Source organism: Echiichthys vipera (genome assembly GCF_963691815.1).
Source record: "Echiichthys vipera genome assembly, chromosome: 14".
Classification (NCBI taxonomy): Eukaryota; Metazoa; Chordata; class Actinopteri; order Perciformes; family Trachinidae; genus Echiichthys; species Echiichthys vipera.
Window position 1 is genome coordinate 29,862,380 of NC_139839.1, and position 19,878 is coordinate 29,882,257.

At 41.9% G+C, this 19,878-nt stretch overlaps 1 protein-coding gene across 3 annotated transcripts in view; it reads left to right on the plus strand.

Annotated features, from left to right (window-relative positions):
- LOC310956614 (RAC-beta serine/threonine-protein kinase-like) overlaps nucleotides 1-19,190 on the plus strand; it is a 58,856-nt gene extending 39,666 nt beyond the window's left edge. For 2 of the 3 annotated variants that reach the window (XM_083926907.1, XM_083926908.1), the window contains exons 11-14: nucleotides 8,563-8,777; nucleotides 8,983-9,070; nucleotides 16,196-16,298; nucleotides 16,417-19,190. In XM_083926907.1, coding sequence (XP_083783033.1) covers nucleotides 8,563-8,777; nucleotides 8,983-9,070; nucleotides 16,196-16,298; nucleotides 16,417-16,496 — 486 coding nt within the window. In that variant the 3' untranslated portion in view covers nucleotides 16,497-19,190. The remainder of the gene's footprint in view (nucleotides 1-8,562; nucleotides 8,778-8,982; nucleotides 9,071-16,195; nucleotides 16,299-16,416) is intronic. The other variant, XR_014593486.1, reaches the window with a different exon arrangement.
- Nucleotides 19,191-19,878: the final 688 nt, after the last annotated feature.

Consider the following 19,878-nt stretch of genomic DNA (forward strand, 5'->3'; position numbering starts at 1 on the left):
CGTATGGACGGAGTCCAACAGCCAGCAGTTCCACATCCGGGCTTCAGAGCTGTTCTTTAACGGTGATATGACCAGGATACACCATCTTCTGTTTACTGGAACGGCAAGCCCCCCTCCTTCCAGCTTACCGCTCTCAGTGCAGTCCCGGTCAGCACGAATGGTGTGGAAGTCATCCACGGACACGTTCTGGTCCGTAATGTCCCTGTGCAGCCATGTATCCGTGAAACACGGACTGCACTCATGGTACTCCAGGTGGCTCTGCGTGGCTCTGCGTTAGCGCTGTCAGTTCTTCCATTTTGTTGTACAGAGGCCGTACATTGCCCAAAAAACAGAGGGGAGACACAGCTTAAATCTTCTCCTCTCCATAAGCCAGTCCCGTCTCGACCCTCCTCTATTGCCCCGACGTTGCTTCCCACCTCTCCGCTATGCCAGCAGGTACTAGGGCGATCAGCTGTTCTCCGGAGTAAACAAAGGCAGCGTGTTCCGGTGGAAGCGGCATTGATAAAAACAACACGAAAAGAAACACGAAACCTCATTTTAGAGAAGTTTAAGTTAGGGGGAAGAAACAGAACGATCAAAAGAGAATAAAAGTTCATAAAGCTTGAAAAAGCAAACTCAGTTTCTCAGTAGAAACAGGCAGCATGCAATTTTTCTTGCATGCGCACAAAGCAGTTGTACTCACTTATTAACAGTGGAGTTCTGTAAGTGTGGGTTCGTTCAGACGTGCTGCTTTGTCGAATCGCATTGCGTCTCTGCCTGTCAGAGATTTGTTTTCTTTTTTCTTTTTTTAACTGAGTGTCTGACACTTTCTTGCTGAATTCCATAAAAAAAATAGAGGTAGAAGTGGTATAAATATTGTGGTATTCATTCATGTGTTGTATTTATTGTTGTAAACTTGTGTAAATAGTTAGTTTGCTGTCGTGATCAAAACCATCGATCACAAGCTCAATGCTGATGCTGTCCTGTAAATAGTTTTCCAATCAGCAATGAATATAACTATTTCTGATCAACCCATATCAATTGCATGCTTAAAATAACATACTGGTTAAAGCCCCGGCCATTTCAAGTTAATTCGGCCCACTTCTGGGTTAAATCTCATCCGCTTTCAGGTTAGGCCCTGCCCACTCCGAGTACGGATACGGATAATTTATATTGTAAACGGATACAGATACAGATAATGCCGTACTCGTTCATCCCTAGTATCAACTAACAAACTACATGATCTAGGAAATCCATTTGTAGAAGTGATGCACGGTAAACCGACACCAGAAAGGTACTGCGGCACCCTGCTGTTAAAAACAATGCTATTTCAGCTTTTATTAGTATCATTACTTTTTTAACTTTGTGTGAAAGCAGGACCGTGCCTCTGTGTGCGGCTTATTTCTGCTTCTTCACTGCCTGCAGCCAGAGTAAGCGTGGTTTCATGGATAAAGACAGAGACAGACATGGCTGAAAGTGGCATGAGTGCTCCTGCTCATGTTAAGTAGCTATAAAGCTCAGCAGCTTTTACAAAAATATATTTTATTTTGACTTTATAAGTTTAAGTGTTTTAATTAACTCATTGGCTGCCAATGACGTCTATAGATGTTGATTATGTTTTTCAATGGGGCGAGAATGTAATAGCGAACTGACCCACTAGGTGGCCACAGTGCCACTTTGGATGGGAGATGAGTAAAGAAAGAGAACATGGTGCCAGCGAGGCTTAAGGATAGTTCTGACAGCTAACACTCGAACAGAGTATGGGTCGCAGTGTCATGATTATTGCAAACAACCGATGCCTTTGCTATCTGCAACACTTCCCCGTGGATGACTGATGCTGTCTGCAGGTGAGCGGCTGAAAAGCAACTGGGGTACAAGTGCATCACCTGCCCCTCAAGGATCTCCATTCTTCTTTAAATGCACAAGTAAAGGAAGCTTGGACTGCTTACTTTGTAAACTTGATTTCCTCTTCCAAAAGAAACACAACAATTGTATTTGACACCATCTTCTCCATCTCCTACTATTCCTGCAAAATGTTGGTGCCAACCAGCTTACTGCTGTGTTTGAGAAACACACCATCTATGATAGGTTTCAGTCAGGGTTTCGGAAACGGCACTCTACTGAAACTGCTCTTCTAAGGTTTCTAATGTGTCTGATGCAGGTGATTGTTCTGTGTTGTTACTTCTTGACCTCGGTTCTGCATTCGACACAGTTGACCATCTCATTCTAAAGAGGTTACATAACTGGGTTGGTATCAGGCACATCACTGGAATGGTTTTCATCATATTTCAGCCACAGAAGTTTTACTGTCTCTATTGGTGATTTTGTGTCTGATTCTTCCCCACTATCGTGTGGGGTCCCGCAGGGCTTGGTTCTGGGGCCCCTGTTATTCTTGTTGTATTTGCCCCCCTTAGGACAGATCATAAACAGTTTTAACATTACTTACCATTTATATGCGGACGATATTCAACTCTGTTTTTAATTTAAACCCAGTGAGGTGTTAAGTTATCTAGCCTCCTTGACTGTCTTAACTCAATAAGGGAATAGTTGGCAGAAAAAACTTCTTAAGCTCAATGCTGATAAGACAGAGGTTCTGTTTGTTGCTGTAGAGAAGGTTGTCGCCACAATCATACAATCTATTGGGCCTCTTTCCTCTGCTGTCCACCCCCAACTGCGCAATTTAGGGGTAATATTTGGTCAGTCATGGTGTTTGACACCCATGTTAAACAGCTTACTGGATTTGTTTTGAAATTTAGAGTTTCTTCTAGTCAGACAAATAAGTTATATGGTAAGGATGACGTGTTTTATGAAAACAGCTGACCGGGCCAGGAAACTTCAAAATAAAGTTCCCCGACCCGGTTGTGTTTGTTACTCGCTCTGGTGAGTATGGTAGAGAATGGTGTCCCAGGTGTGTGGGAGCAAGTATGCCCCCTCGTCCCTGTTCATGGTGTCATGCCTCCTTATTTCTATGGCCTCCTTTATCCATCTTCTGTATCCGATTATTCCCTGTCCCAGTCCATGATGTGGTTGTTTCTTCTGCAATGGTCTGGTATGACTGATTTTTTGTTTCCTTGTTCTGCTGTGTGTTTCTTTGTTCTGGTAAGCCTGCCTGCTGTCTCTTGCTCACATTCCCTCTTATGTTCTTTTTTTCTTGTACTGAAAGCTTGTCCGATTTCTCAGATGTATGTTTTATTGCATGTATTTGCAAGTTGTTGTCTGAATTCTTTGTATGGTTTTAAGGCTGTGTTTATCTGATGTTTTTTCATGGCGCGTTGTACGGATTCTGTTGTTCCTCTGACGTACGGTAGTGTTATTGTGTCCAAATTTTTATTTTTTCGGTTTCTTGTTTTTGTTTTGTTTTCTTTTCTTTTTTCTTCTGCTCATGTTGCTCACAAGAACTCACTGCCCACTTAAATACAATAGACAGCACTGGTAATATACAGTTCACACATGAAGAAGAAACCAACTGGACCATACCATTACCGGACATGAACATACATCACAAAGAAGACGGCAGCATCAAAATCACAACTTACAGGAAACCCACTCATACAGACCAGTACCTCCTATGGACTTCAGAACATCCCACAGCACACAAACTGTCAGTCGTCAGAACACTATACAACCGGACTAGCATCATAATGGACAATAAAGACAGACAGAAGGAGGAAAAACACATACGACAAGCCCTCACTCGTTGCCAATACCCCAGCTGGGCCATAAACAAAGGAAAGAGGCAAGCCAACCAACATGAGCAGAAGAAAAAACAAAACAAAAACAAGAAACAAAAAAAAAAAATTCTGACATAATGGGCCTCATTTATCAATCTTGGGTGAAAACGGGCGCAGATCTGAGCGCAGAATTGGTCGTATGACAGGACCCACGTGTGATTTATGAAACATTCGTATCTGACCAATCTCAGCGTACGAATGAGCGGGCCTTGATAAATGCAGTGGCTGAATTCGATCGTCATTAACATGTTACGCCCTTAAATATTCCTGGTTCGAAGGCCTCGTCCACTGAGGTAAAACATGTAGAGGAGAAACACTGTGAAGAAAAGAAACTTTTCCGACACAGAGATGGGCATCCTGACATCTGAGATGGAGCAAAATAAAGATGTGCTTTTTGGCAGTCTTAAGAGTGGAATAAAAGGGGCCCATAAAAACGCTGTGTGGAAAAGAATAACGGAAGCAGTCAACCCGAAGCAGCGCTCCACTGTGACCCATGTGCGCCTGTGCGCACTGTTGGACAGGTGTTGTGCCGTATTCAGCACCCCTGCCGTGAAATGCACCCCCTCGCATTATAGGTGATATTCTGGATCAGAAGGCTGTTGTTTCCACCTATAGGAGTAGTTTATATACAGGTAACCACATTAAAGCACACACTTTTGAACCTATTAATTGCAAGAAAAAATGGGATTATATTTAGGAAACGCTCAGTCAAATACATTGTTTTGTGTTCGCTATTATCCAAGTTTGTGATTTTAAACCCTTTAAAATAGTTTAAAGACTGGAAGTAACCAATGTTCTGGGCGTTGTGGGTTACCTGTATATAAACTACTCCTATAGGTGGAAACAACAGCCTTCTGATCCAGAAAATCACCTATAATGCGAGGGGGTGCATTTCACGGCAGGGGTGCTGAATACGGCACAACACCTGCGCTCTTGCTCTGTAGCGGGGTTTGCCAGCGGGGTCATTAGGTATACCGTTAGAGGATAAACTTTGTCACCTAGAAGAACCATACCGAGATGTTAATCATCTGATACCTTGTTTGATTTAATGCAATTTATCTAGGGTAGCCACTAATCGAGGAGATGACTTTGGCTCTGCAGTGCATCTTGCTGCAGCCGCGCGCCAACACATTCATTCATTAATACAATGTCGGAGTCGCGGGGGGTTGGAGCCGAGCTGTTTTGAAATATAAAAGAATTCTGTTTGTCCCCCTGGCCACCTGACCACCACGTTTAAAAGCGATAGCTTTGCATCACAAATCACCTGTACATTTATCGAGTGGTAGTTTTGGCGATTGATGAATGCGTAATCATTCATGGATGGTGCCTTCAGACGCACATGAGTACAATCAATTGCTCTAACCACAATTTTCATATTTTTTTTTATTCGTTTTAAGAATCCGTTTTGATCTGTTCTTAATATGTGACTGCTTATGCTTAATGGCAGCTGATGTTTGTTAATTATTTTCAGCCAGATTTTGCTGTGCTGCACCGCAAATACACAGGCCCAAATTTGCGTACACGATCTCAGACCTGACTTGAGATTTGATCGTAGCTCCAGCTCACGTCTAAATTGATAAATGCCGGCGTTTGCCAGGAAATGGTCGTACGCACGTTTTTCTGCCGTACGTTCGTTTGATAAATGAGGGCCAATAACACTACCGTACGTCAGAGGAACAACAGATAAACACAGCCGTAAAACCATACAAAAAACTCAGACAACAACTTGTACACCCAAAAGACAAAATAACACCGGACAAGAAATGTGACGTCATCTATGGTCGCACTCACACTGTCCATCTGTACCATGCCAAAACAGGTTTTACAGGTAAACCCTAGTTCGTTTGACCAGTGTGAGTCCAACCGCACCGCGCCTAGCTGTGGCCCGTTTGCCGGCCACGGACTGTCTGGGGGAGGTGGGCTTTTGTAAAGCACGTCTGCACATGTACGAGCATGAGTGTGGGCACATGCACGAGCACGAGGCCTACGGCGGCTCTGACGTCATTTTATGTGCGCCTGTTCGGACATAGGAAGAAAAAAAAAAAAGACGGACCATGAGCGGACATTTAAAACAATGGCGGCGAAAGGTTTATGTTGGTGTGATGCAGAGGTGGAGTGTTTACTGCAGATTTGGTCGGATTAAAATATTCAAAAACAGTTGGACAAGACACACAAAAACTCAGAGGTCTTTGGAAAGATTTGTAAACAAAGCGACGCATCGCGATGATGTCAATCAATGCGTGTGACGTGTTACGGCGTGATGACGTATGGACAGGCAAGAAGCATTCACGCAAGGCCCAGGCAGTGTGAGTACAAACGGGCCTGGTCCGCGGGGGAGAGGGTGGGGGGACAAGTACCCTAAAGCACAGGGGTGAGTGCGCCCTATGAGATTCCATGCAAATCGTGCAATTAAACATACATCAGAGAAACCGGACCAGCTTTCAGTATAAGAAAAAAAGAACATAAGAGGGAATGTGAGCAAGAGACACCAGAACAAAGAAACACACAGCAGAACAAGAAGACAAAAAATCAGCCATAACAAACTATTGCAGAAGTAACAACCTCATCATGGACTGGAACAGGAACGGTGTGAGGGCAACACCATGAACAGGGACGAGGGGGCATACTTGTTCCCACACACCTGGGACACCATTCTCCGACAACCAGGTCGGGGAACTTTATATTGAAGTTTCCCAGCCCGGTCAGCTGTTTTCATAAAACACGTCATACCCAGAAGAAAACAGCAGCTCTGAGGAAGGCTGGAGTACAGCTGAAACTGGCAGCTAAGAAAAGGACATCCTTACCATATAACTAATTTGCCTGACTAGAAGAATCTCTAAATTTCAAAATGGTTAAAGAAGACATTAGGAATACAATCGAGCTGACTGGATCTTATTCCATCTGAGAAATATAGTAAACTGAGATCAGTAGTTTCAACTGTTGAACTTGAGATGCTTATGCCTTAATCTCATCTCGTATTGACTACTGTAACACACTTTTATCCTCACCTAGTATGTCCGCTTTAGACCATCTTCAGTCAATCCAGAATGCTGTTGCTAGGTTACTCACTAGTACAAACAGACAGTCTAACATTACCCCCATACTCAAATCTCTTCACTGGCTCCCTGTTGCATACAGGATCAAGTTTAAGATCCTCATTATTACTTACAGTGCATTGTACAGGCAGGCTCTCAGGCTCCTGTATGGGACTGAGCTACTTCACCAATACTCCTCAGCTCACTCTCTCAGATCAAATATGTTAAATTTACTGTCTGTCCCACAAACAGGCCTTAAGACCTGGGTGATCAAGCGTTTGAGTGGCCACTAAATTATAGAATGCTCTGCCGGCACCCTTACGGTCTGCAGTTTCTGTGGGTTCTTTGAAAAGTTGAGCTGTATGTTTCAGGTCAACTGGATGCCTAGGTCTTAATTGGGTTTTTTCTTGATGCTTTATGTTTTTCTTTGTTTGCCCTGTATGTTGTTTTATGCCCTTGTACAGCCCTTTTCCCTTTGTTTTGCGCTTTATTAATGAAATGTATTTACTATCTTTTTCACATGACTCTATGTATGTATATGTATATGTGTATATATATATATATATATATATATATATATATATATATATATATATATATATATATATATAAGAAGAAAAGTACCTTTCTAAGTCATTCGAGGGTAAACAATTTTTTTTTTTAACACAAGTTTTTTTGATGTGCGATTAAGACGGCTAGTGAAGTGATTATGCATGGATATAGACATGTTTTTCTTCATGTAATATCCTGAAAACAACACAATTTTGCTACAGTCAAAGCACAGAAACCTCTACAAACAGCAGACCAATGGTTATAACACAACTCCGACAGCAGTGTCTCCAACATGCACAGGCTGCAGCGTTTCAGTGGTATTCTTAAATGTGTGGCTAATTACTGGTGATCGCTCTGAACTCAATGGTTAATTTCAGCCTGCATGCACATATTTAAAGCTTACATTGATGAAACAGAGTAGCTAACGTAGCAGAACAACAATACCTACCCAGCCCTACTTAGTAATCATTGGCTCAATCAGCAATATTTTTGAGCATGCAATACCTTTGAGGTTAGTCTTGAGAATATTCTGGACAGTATTTGTTCTTGTTTTGGATTGTTGCAATAATAATAAACATACATTTGCATAAAGCAAGCATATTTGTCCACTCCCATGTTGATAAGAGTATTAAAAACTTGACAATATCCCCTTAAGGAAGATTTAGAACACATACAACTTGTGATTCATTTGTGATTAATCGCAGGTTAACTATGGACAACATTTGATTGATTGCATTTACATATTTGAATCGATTGAAAGCCCACATTACACACATACAGGCCTGAAATAGATACACATGCACTGGACTTAAACGCACGCATTTTGTGAAATGGAAAATGCAGGGGTGGAAGATTAGCCATTTCCTGTATGAGATTACTGAAGTTTATATATTACCATTACCTTAATTTATGACCTTCTGTGTGTTCCCTTCCTTGGATCTTTTCAATCAACATGTCATTATACATTTCCACAATGTCTTTCCTTTAAGTGTGTTCTCTGCCTTTGTCCTGTAGGACAGCCACCTGTTGGTCACTCTTAACTGAGATAGGAGACAGCTCAAGCTCTCTGAAATAATTTGGGAATTGAGAGCAATTCTTAACAATCAAGAGGGTTCTGCATGGCACATAGTGATAAACTTCAAAACTGAAACGAAAAATTAGATTGTGAGAAGTGTGCAGTTAAGTGATGTGTACCAAATGTGAAGTCTGTAAATTCAATGTCACTTCTTACTGCATAGTAATAAGGCAAATGTCTGTTTTTTCAGGTCCTAGAGGATAATGACTACGGCCGGGCAGTGGACTGGTGGGGTCTGGGTGTAGTCATGTATGAGATGATGTGCGGCCGTCTGCCTTTCTACAACCAGGACCATGAACGTTTGTTTGAGCTCATCCTCATGGAGGAGATTCGCTTCCCCAGGAACCTGTCGCCTGACGCCAAGTCGCTGCTGGCTGGCCTGCTCAAGAAGGACCCCAAACAGAGGCATTTGACCAGACTTATTCTTTGAATTGAATCGTATTGGATTTAATTGAAAGCTTTATTTGTCACGTTTGTAAAAATAACATTTACACACAGTGAAATTACAGTTTCTAAGAGGGGGGAGGAAAAGAGCAGAACGACATTCTGTGTGTATATTAATTTTGGAAATCCTTACTTAATTCTAACATGATCTTGTTTTAACTGACAGGTTGGGTGGAGGTCCCAATGATGCCAAAGAAGTAATGAGTCACAGATTTTTCATCATAATGAACTGGCAAGATGTGGTACAGAAGAAGGTAAGACATTCTGAGTCTAAATGAGGTTTGCCGTTTAGTCACAGAAACAGGATGTCCTGGCTAACTGTTTTTTACGCTTAATTTCTGTGTTTTCAGACACTTTCATCAGGCTTATATTTATTACACACACACACACCTGCCAGCCATACAGATGGATAATAATAATAATAATAAAAATAGTTTTAAAAAGTAATAAAAATAATTGGCACATCAGAAACTATTAACACATGCTTCTACACATTACATAAAGGTTATCATTACATGTTCTATACAGTAATTGCACATTTCCTCATTTGTTTGGAAAACACTACTCCAGTTTTACTCCTGTGGTCTGGAGTGCTGTGATGGTGTGTGTGTGTGTTTGTGGGGGGGGCATTGTTTTGTGGAATTCAGTTCAGTAATGGCTTTAAGGTAGAAGCCTGGAAGTGCAGGTCTTTCATACCCTTTAGTGCCTTCCAGATGGCAGCAGAGAGAAGAGATGGTGATAGGAGTCAATCCATCCTGTTAATGAATCTGGAGAGCACTTCTGTCCGCTGCTGAAAATTTGGCATACCATACTGTAATACAATAGGTCAGGGCACTCTCTATAGAGCAGTGGTAGAACAGATAGGTTGGCTTTCCTGAGTGCCCTTAGGAAGTAGAGGCACTGTTGAGCCTTGAGCAGCAGAGTTGATTGTCTATATGAGGTCCTCTATGATGTTTTTTCCCGAAACTTGAAGCTGGAAACCCTCTCCACTTTGCATAACAAAAAACAGGCTCTATGTGCACAAAGAGGCATGTATTTTTTCTAAAACTGGATGATTTATGTTGTTCTATCGGAGCAGAGTGTCCGCTTCAGTGAATATAATCAAACAAATGTTGCTGACAGGGTTTCAGCAAGTAAATGTCCCAGTCATTCCACTGCACAGCACAAATGCCAACTAAATATTGACTCGCCCACTGTTGAACATCAACAAAATTTCAACAAATGATTAAGTTTAAAACATCAACAAATTTGTTTGACATTTTTGCAGGAAAAACCTGGAAAAGTCATTGAAATTTAAAGTGCAATTTCCAAGCCTTGGAAAAGTTATGGAAAATAATATTTTTTGAAAAGTAATAAAAATATTGTAAGCATCAAATATAATTACTATATGTCATGGAAGTGCAGCAACAATATATGACTGTTTAAGGATAACTACCAGTTATGGCCCCATCTCCAACCTCACATTCATCACTTAACTTCTGGAAAGGACAGTAGCAACGCAACATCAAGCCCACTTTCAAAACAATAAACTTATGAACCACTGCAGTCCAGTTTTCCCCACAATCACAGCACTGAATTAGCCTTGGTTAAAATTACAAATGATCTGCTTCACGCAGCTGACCAGCCACTTATCCATCCTGATTCTCCTAGACCTCACAGCAGCTTTTGAAACCATCTCTCACCCAATTCTGCTAGACTGTCTGTCTGCTACCGGCATCAATAACAAAGCACTTCTTTAGTTCAGGTCCTATCTACACAACAGAAAACAGTTCATCCAGGGAAAACCAGTCACATCCACAACTGCCACAGTCACCCATGGTGTTCCTAAGGGATCAGTGCTGTAACAACAGCTTTTTATAATCTACATTTAACCTCTTGGCAGTATTCACCGTCATTTTGGGATCAATTTTTATTGCTACGCAGATGAAACACAACTCTACCTCTCCTCAAAACCAAACACCTCTCTTCCATCCTGCCCTCACCACCTGTCTTCAAGCTATCAGTGACTAGATGTCACCCAACCTTCTCAAACTCTAAAACCAAAATCCTGCTAATTGGCTTAGCAAAAGTCCACACTCTCAAAAACCCACCTGTTCACCATTTCAGTTGATTCCTCATAGAGATGAGCTGGATAGTCGACTGATACAAGTATCCGGTATGGATAAAAAAAAAATTGCCAAATACGAGTAATATGCGTCAATATCTGTGCTCGGTTTGAATAAAAAATCCTCAGTAGTGGACTTTGTCTGCCTTCTGTGATATGCTCCACACAGCGGCGCTCCGCTGCTGTGTCCCCCTCAACTACACACACACACACGCGCACACGCACACACACACACACACACACACACACACACACACACACACACACACACACACACACACACACACACACACACACACACACACACACACACACACACACACACACACACACACACACACACAGATAGTGCTGTACTCGCTCATCCCTAATTCTTCACCAATACCCACCTCCTCCCATGTCAAAAGTCTCTGCATCTTTCTGGACAGTACTCTTACCTCTGGCCCCCACATCAGCAGTATCACAGGCACTGCAGACTTTCACCTCTGCAACAACTGCAAACTCGGCCTCTCCATCTCCCAAGACAATACAAAAGTCCTTATTCATGCTCTGGGCACATCCCGCATCTGTTACTACAATGCCCTCCTCACTGGCACCATCAATTAACGTCTTCATCACCTCCAATGCATTCAGAACTCTGCAGCCCGGATCATCACCAACACCAGATCATTGTACCACATCACACCCATCCTCACGCAGCTCCACTGGTTCCCTGTGCAGCACCGGATAAACTCCAAGATTTCACTGCTGACCTTCAAATCCCTACACCCCCTTGCACACAATATCTATCTGACGTGCTTCTACCATATACTCCTTCCCAGTCACTTTGTTCCTCCTCAGCTGCAATTTCAACTGTCCCCACATTCAGACTTATCACCATGGGTGCCAGAGCCTTCAGTTGCTCTACCCCATGTCTCTGAAACACTCTCCACTCTTCAAGTCATCTGAGGACACACGCTGTTTTTTCACCGCTATGTACCCGTACAGCCAGATTCCAGCAAGATTTGCCTGCGGTAAGAAAAAGTGTGCCTATGTCTTTTTAGATTCTGGTTAACCCCTGTACAGGAAGTACTGGTCCATCTCTCCGTTTAAAGGGTTAGGTCCCTAGGATTAATGAGCATTACCCAATTAAGTTTACAGGGGACTGCTTAAGCTGGTGGCTTACCCTGCATGCTCTGATATACCATCACAAGTGCTTCAGTGGGGGCACTCTTCACGCCTCACAATTCACCCTGGTGTTCGTCGCACTTTTGGTTTTCTCAAACTGAGATTCTGGTGGCCCTGGATGGGGAGATATGTGAGCAAGTTTGTGGTAGCTTGCACTATTTGCGCCCTAAAACAAGACACAAGTCACAACCGGTCTTTACCTATCCCTAATCGCCCTTGGTCTCATGTGGCCCTGGATTTGATAAAAGGACTACCCTCATCTAAAGGGTTCAAGGTAATTATGGTTGTGGTAGATCGTTCTCGAAGGCAGCTCATTTCATCCCTCTACCTTTCCTCTATACAGTTTTGTGTTGTTTCCCCTTTCCTACCTATCGCTATCGTAGAATGAGTCAGCCAGTGGCGGACACAGCGGACCCCTTCGCTTCTCAGACTTTGGACCTCAGTGATAAATTACAGAAAGGACAGAGCATGTGAGCCCAAATGGATAGCAGGTGTGAACTGGGAACATCTTGAGGAGGCCCCTGTGTGAGGGATCTCCAACTCAACACCTCCGGCGGAGCTTTTCTACCATCCCTGTTGAAGTTGGGTGCATTGAACCTGAATGGGCAATGTTTGAATTGTTGAAGCTGTGGCAGTGAGCTGTGGTTTCAAGGTCTCATTTTGGTGCCTCAAGGGGCTGTAACCCTCGAACACCGTGGTGGATAGTTAGCAAAGCTGTCCGACTTGGTAGCAAGTCAGCAACAGGTCCGAAGGGCTGCAATCTCTTGTGTTTCAGGCAAAGCAGCGGGTGTGTAAAATTTTGGAGGAGCCGGGGAGAAGGACTTTCAGTTTGCACCAAGTTGCTTCTGGAAAACCATACGGCACTTCAGGAGGGGGAAATGAGGAACCATCCAAGCTGTGTACAGTAAGGATGGTACACTGTTGACCTCAACTGAGGAGGTAATCGGCGATTGAAGGAGCACTTTGAGGAACTCCTGAGCCTGACTAACCACTGAGTAAATGGTGTAGGTGCAACCTGCATCCCAAAGATGATTGTTCATTTCTGGATTAATGTGAAATTTCAGTTTGATTATGAGAGGGCCTCATGATCAAACAAAGGAATAGACTAGGCCCGAAAGCCTGGTAGCCTTTGTTCCTGAACGCATGGACAGACAAAGAACTGCCATGCAGCTCTCCCCCAACAGGTCACACCCAGGTGTGAACTCTCCAAGGGACCCCAAACTGTCAGTCCATTGGCTGACCTGACCTCTGGTGATGACATCACCATCATGTCTATAAAACCTGCTGACTCTCTTCTTGGATTTTCTTTCTTGGAATCTCTTCACTTGACTCGACTCTCTTCTGCTGGATCCAGGGACCAGCTGCCAGCTGTCCCTAGGCCCTGAACATGGCATGTATGGAGTAGGATCATCAGCCAGGTTAACCAAGCGGTTACCAACCTAACTCTGAGCAGCACAAAGAGTGATCTGATTCCTCTTTTGTCTAAGAGCAAACAACAAGGACAAGAACCTTTTCTTTAACCGCTTCCTTCACAAGGACAGACATTGGCATTGAAGCAACATAACTAATCTTTCCCATCTCATGGACTGGTAACTAACCAACAAATGGGCATTACTACATGTTATAAGACATTATGAAGGGCTATGTGACTTTGTTACGACTGATGTTTAATGATGAATATGTGTGACTGTGTTGATTCAGTTAAGTTGAGGATGTTTGTTAGCAATGCTCCACACAGGTATTGCACGCACTAACCCTCGGTTAACTATAACTGTATTTGAACAGACTACACACACATAACCTGAATGTAGAACTTCTGAGATCTTCAGCCGGCTGGCTTTTGTTTGACTTAAATGTTCACACAATCTCTGCAGGGGTCCAAGCCCCACAGCCCTCCTCCTTCTCTTCTCTTTGTCTCATTCACACACACACACACACATGCACGCACATACGCGCACGCACACACACACACACACACACACACACACACACACACACACACACACACACACACACACACACACACACACACACACACACACACACACACACACACACACACACACACACACACTTGTTGTTTAGCTTTAGTTTATTGTGTGTTTTGTTTGTGCATTTATTAATTTGATAATAAATGTTTGTGTTTACAATATGTCTGTTTATTTATATTACACAAAGATGAATGAGCCAGCATCTTCTAAGAAAAGAACTTTGAAATCCTTCAACTGAGTTAACTATTACATTTATCGGTGTTCAACCCTTAATTAGTAGTTTAATATATTTAATGAGACTTTTATAGTAGTTGTCACTCCGTCTGTGACGGTGGTGCCCCGAGGAACTCCGGTTTAACCAGAGTCATTTTTATTATTATCTTTGATAATCATTGGTGATAGCTAATATTTACTTGATTAACAATAGGTTTATTGAGAATACTCAATCTCATTGGTTCTCTGTGTGTGGTTTTTAATAAAGTAAAGTTATTCATTTTTAGTAATTTTTCTCTATTCATTTTCTTTTTTTAATATTTAATTTGATAGTCACACTTTTGATCCAATTAACCTTGAGTACCTACAATGGACTGGTAAATGGACTTGTACTCATATAGCGCCTTTCTAGTCTTCTGACTACTCAAGGCGCTTTCACACTACTTGTCACATTCACCCATTCACACAGACATTCACACAGATGGCAGTGGACATCTACATACCACCTAATCTAACCATTTACACCACATTTACACACCCATGCGCAGCACGGGGAGCAATTCGGGGTTCAGTGTCTTGCCCAAGGACACTTCTACATGCGGACCAGGGGAGCTGGGGGTCAAACTGCCGATCTCTCGATTGGAGGACAACCCACTCTGTCACTGAGCCCCAGTAGCAGTCGACATGCAGACCTGAGGAGCCAGGGAACAAACCGCTGATCTTTCAAATGAGATTAGGTAGTCAAACAACTCATCTGAGCAACATGGATGGTAGTGCATTCGCTTTACGGCACCATTGTGACGAAAAGAGAGATGAGTCAGAAGATAAAGTTCTAGATCTACCAGTAAATCTTCATTCCTACCCTTCATTTACCCCCAAAATATATTTTCTCAGGAGGGTGGCTGAAGTCTCCCTTAGAGATAGGGTGAGAAGTTCAGCCATCCATGAGGAACTCGGAGTAGAGCCACTGCTCCTTTGTTTAGAAAAGAGCCATTTGAGGCATCTGGTAAGGATGCTCCCTGGGCGCCTCCCTAGGGAGGTGTTCCAGGAATTTCCAGCTGGGAGGAGGCCTTGGGGATGACCCGGGACTAGGTGGAGAGATTATATCTCCACACTGGCCTGGGAACGCCTCAGGATCCCCCAGTCAGAGCTGGTTAATGTGGCCCGGGAAAGGGAAGTTTGGGGTCCCCTGCTAGAACTGCTGCCCCTGAGACCCCACCCCGGATAAGCGGTTGAAGATGAGTGGGGAGAGTGATGAGTGAATGAGCTAGAAGATAAAACCTCAGTAACAATCAACAAAGCAATTAACACAATGTGTTGCCTTTTAAGCATCTTCTATTTGTCTAGCAGGTGTATTATAAACATCAGTTGAAACTTAATAACAAGCCATTCAAATAAGGTTTATAGATGCACTACAAAGTATTTAAGAATTATAAAGATCAGTTGCAACTTTATAATAGCCATCCAAATGTTTAGAGTTTTTCAATTAATAACCATTAACAATGTGTTACAAATATCTTGTTCATCCATCTATGTAATGTTTATAGATGTTTTACAAATTACTTATTTTTTCAATTTCTTTTCCGTCTTTATTATGAAAGGACAGCTCAAGGTTGATAGGAAATGAGCTGCTCTAATACAAATGATTTTTTAACGGTTTTGAAATAATTTGATGATCATTAATAAATACTTAATAAAGTACATCAAATGTTATAACAAGCTGTTAAAATGGTCATTAGTAAACATAAATGACAACATGTAGACAAAGGTCTTTCACTAGAAAGTTGAGAAATGGTAAATTCATGGTTAAACTTTAATAAATAGTTACTGTTAAAGAATACAATGATACTTAATAAGTATGTTCCAATCGAATTACATTTTATCTTCTCCCCTTCCTTCTTCAGCTCCCGCCACTTTTCAGACCACAAGTGACATCAGAGACAGACACCCGGTACTTTGATGACGAGTTCACAGCGCAGACCATCACACTCACTCCCCCAGACAAGTGTAGGTATCCTCTGACAGGAGTGCAACACTGTCATTACCGATCCACCACTGTCCATGATCACTGTCTGGGTTCTTGACTCGCATGTGATTACTGAATCCTGCTTTCTCGTTTTTACAGATAACAGTCTGGACTGCGAGGACCCTGGCCAGCAAGCACATTTCCCCCAGTTCTCCTATTCTGCTAGCATTCGAGAGTGATAATATCTCTACCACACACACACACACACACACACACACACACACACAAAAACATGAGGCATGAATGACTTGGCCACATCCTTAGAGCTATAAAATGACCAGAACCTTCATCTTCAACAAGGTTTAAGTCTGTCAGGATCTAAGTGCCTCGGCTGGTGGCCATATTCTATAGAAACCCCGTATGTCTACACCACGGACAAAGCCTTGCTACACTGGCTATACTGTATCAAACTCGACTTCAGTACCTCACATAGTCATCAGCACAACTCAACAACACAATGTCTTTAGCACCTTTGAATGGCCTATAAACAACTTTATACCTGCTTTTTCAGACTGTAAACCACAGATAATTTAAATTTTTTATGGAAGCCATATAGTTCCTTCGTGATGTTTCCAAGTGCTCTTCTAGCTGTTACCACTGGTGAGACAGGTGTGTGTGTGTATGTGTGAGCGAGGAAGGAGCAGGGCAGTTTGTCAGGGGATTTTCTGTTAAGTGTGTGAATTTTTTATTTTTCTTCAGTTTTTCTTTCTTTTCTTTGAGAAAAAGGGGGGTCATCAAATCAAAACTGAATGTCACACTTGAGTCAGTGTGTCTGCGTGAGCATGAGTTTTTTTGTGTGTCTTCATACAATGCTCGCCTGATATGTTTCAAGAACAAGAGCTGAATGGATGACACATGATGATGAAAATCTCTGCGGTGAAAAGCTTTGAGCGAAACAAGCTGTTGAACAGAGAGGCTTCCCTTTGTAAACTGTATGCAATGAAACCAATCACTTGTTTATTAGTTTGCTCTCATTTCAGAATTTGATCTTGAACAGATATTTCATGTGACACACCAATTAATAAGAACTGGGATTACCTGACTGCACAAGGTGTTTTTTTTTTGTTTTTGTTTTTTTGTCAATTTAATCTTTCTTGATCAGCAAAATGCACAACATCCATGTGCTTTAAGAGGCTTAGCACTTTGTTAATTGAAGCAGACCTCCTTTTTCTCAGATAGACCATGTTCATAATGTAGCTAAAATTGGATGATTGGTGTCAGGGCTTTTTCTTTTGAAAATCTCATGGAAATGTCTGTTGCACCGAGCATCTGAAACTGTGAGATACCAAATGCTGGCAACACATGTCATACCAATTTTAATTTCTTGTATGTCTGGATTTTTTTCCATATATGGCCATACAAACAATTGCTGTTACTCGTCAATAGGCAGCAAAATTATAAGTTATTGTTTGCGGCCAAAAGCACTAAGGTCAGGGCCAGCTTGGAGTGTATTGAGAGGGGACCCCTATTTGAATACCCTTGTTACCAACAGTTTAAACGTCATCATAACAATTAATAACACATAACTAACTCTCTTTAACAGAGCAAAACACCATGGCCTATAGCAATTTGTGACACATTAAAAATGTAACACTAATAATTGTATATTTACAAATTTACACAGCCAAGAAGCATGTTTTTATATTCCTGACAGGAGAAAAAGGCACTGTTAAACCCATAATAAGGCCTAGTCAGGCAAAAAAGACATAAATCTGTTTACCTTGAAACTGCCAGAAAAAACAGTTATACAAACATTGGATCATACCGCCAAGCACTAATGTCTGGTCAGATTCATAATCTTGTTGGCTTCTGTGATCAGGTTTTGATTCAAATCTTACGTTTTGACTATTTCATTTTGATATCCTTGCAGGGCTGTTTGTGTTTAGACAAACAATCTGACATTTGAGAACTTTTATTTTGGTTAAATGAGAAAAACTAATTGAAACCCTCAGAGTAAGGTATTTAAAAAAAACTTTTTTGTGGCTTTTTATTTTTTAATAAATAGGAAGGGGCATGCAGCAAAGGGCCATAGGTTTGAGTCTAACCTGGGTTGCTTCGGTGAGGACTCAGCTTCTGGGGTGCCCGTTCTACAAAGTGAGAAACAGCGCCAAACTCAATTCCCTTTCAGAGCACATTTGAGGTGTTATCCTTTTGTAGTATTAAAAGCTATTTCTTCAATATTTCCAGTTCACTTATAGCTATATGTTATAACGTATCTTTCTAGTCTTTCTATGAAAGTACTCTTTCTCAGATCATAAAGCAGCATTGTATACTTGACCTACTTGAACCTTTACAAGTTTGAAGTTGTGGCTGATAATTCACAAGTTTTACTGTTCTTCTGGCTGTTGTGTAATGTCATCTTTATGTACATGCTATTGTGCTTAAAATGTTCCAGTGCATCCACCCGACTGCTGCTTTTCAGACTTGACTGAGTCACTAGGTTTGATTAGACATATTTTAGCTGGAGAACCAAGAAATCATCCAGGAAGCTGTGTATATTATGAACATGGTCCATTGTGAGATTTTGTGTTTGAGTGCAATGGTGACTTGCAGGGATGTCTTTTTATTATTCGTAATTCTTCCCATCTGTTATTAATCACTGCATAACATAAAAGAGTGAGAAGGGAAGGTGCACCGTTATCATTTGTAATACTTGGTGTTCTACTGGACATGGAAATGCACTCAACATTGTATTGGTGCTTCACTGTTGACTCACTGGTAACAAATGGAGAGCTGGTGCAGGTAACGAGCCTTTTATCACCTGTGTTGTTTTGAAATATTTCAGTTCTTTTTGTGTGTCCCCTGATTTTCTGCTGTTTTACTCCTCAACTTGCTGTTGTCCGTCATCCATCCTGTACCTTGAACCCCCTTCACCCCCAAATAAAGGAAATTCATAATGGTTGAAGGAAATGTCTGCTTTTAGTTCCATCTTCTATTTAAACAGTTAATTTCTATGTGTCTATGAATGTGATTGTGAAAGATAGTGATCCAGTACACGTTTTTAACTGTCTCAATAGATCCTCCTGTCTGTTTTTTTTTTTTTTTTTATCCCTCCACTATAAGGCACTATAGCTGTTTCTGAACACATTTTTAGTATTGATACAGGCACCAAGCACTTGAGTGAGTATAGAGCATATGAAAGTTGTGGTAGGTGGGGAGTGCATTATTAGTCCCGCCTTCCTCACCCTCAGTTGGGCAGGTGTCCTGCCTCTTCACCTTTCACTCCTAAGGATTTAAGCAGCATGAAGCAGATGTTACCTCTACGATCTCTCAAAGCAGAGCTGAGAAGTTGGGTGATGGCTGCCACACATTTAGCCTTTCTGATGCTTTTCTGCTGCTACTAAGCCCAGCCTCAGCCACAGCAGACTGACAACACAACAGCAGCCCAGATGTCAGCCACAGAAGTTACATGCAATGGGTTGTTTTGTTTTTGAAAAGGGGTTTTCAATATTTTAATTTGACTAAATCTGCAGTAAACATTCCACCTCCACATCAGACCATCGCCAACCCTTTGGCATCATTTCACAGGGAACAGTCTCCTATAAATTGACATCAGGACCG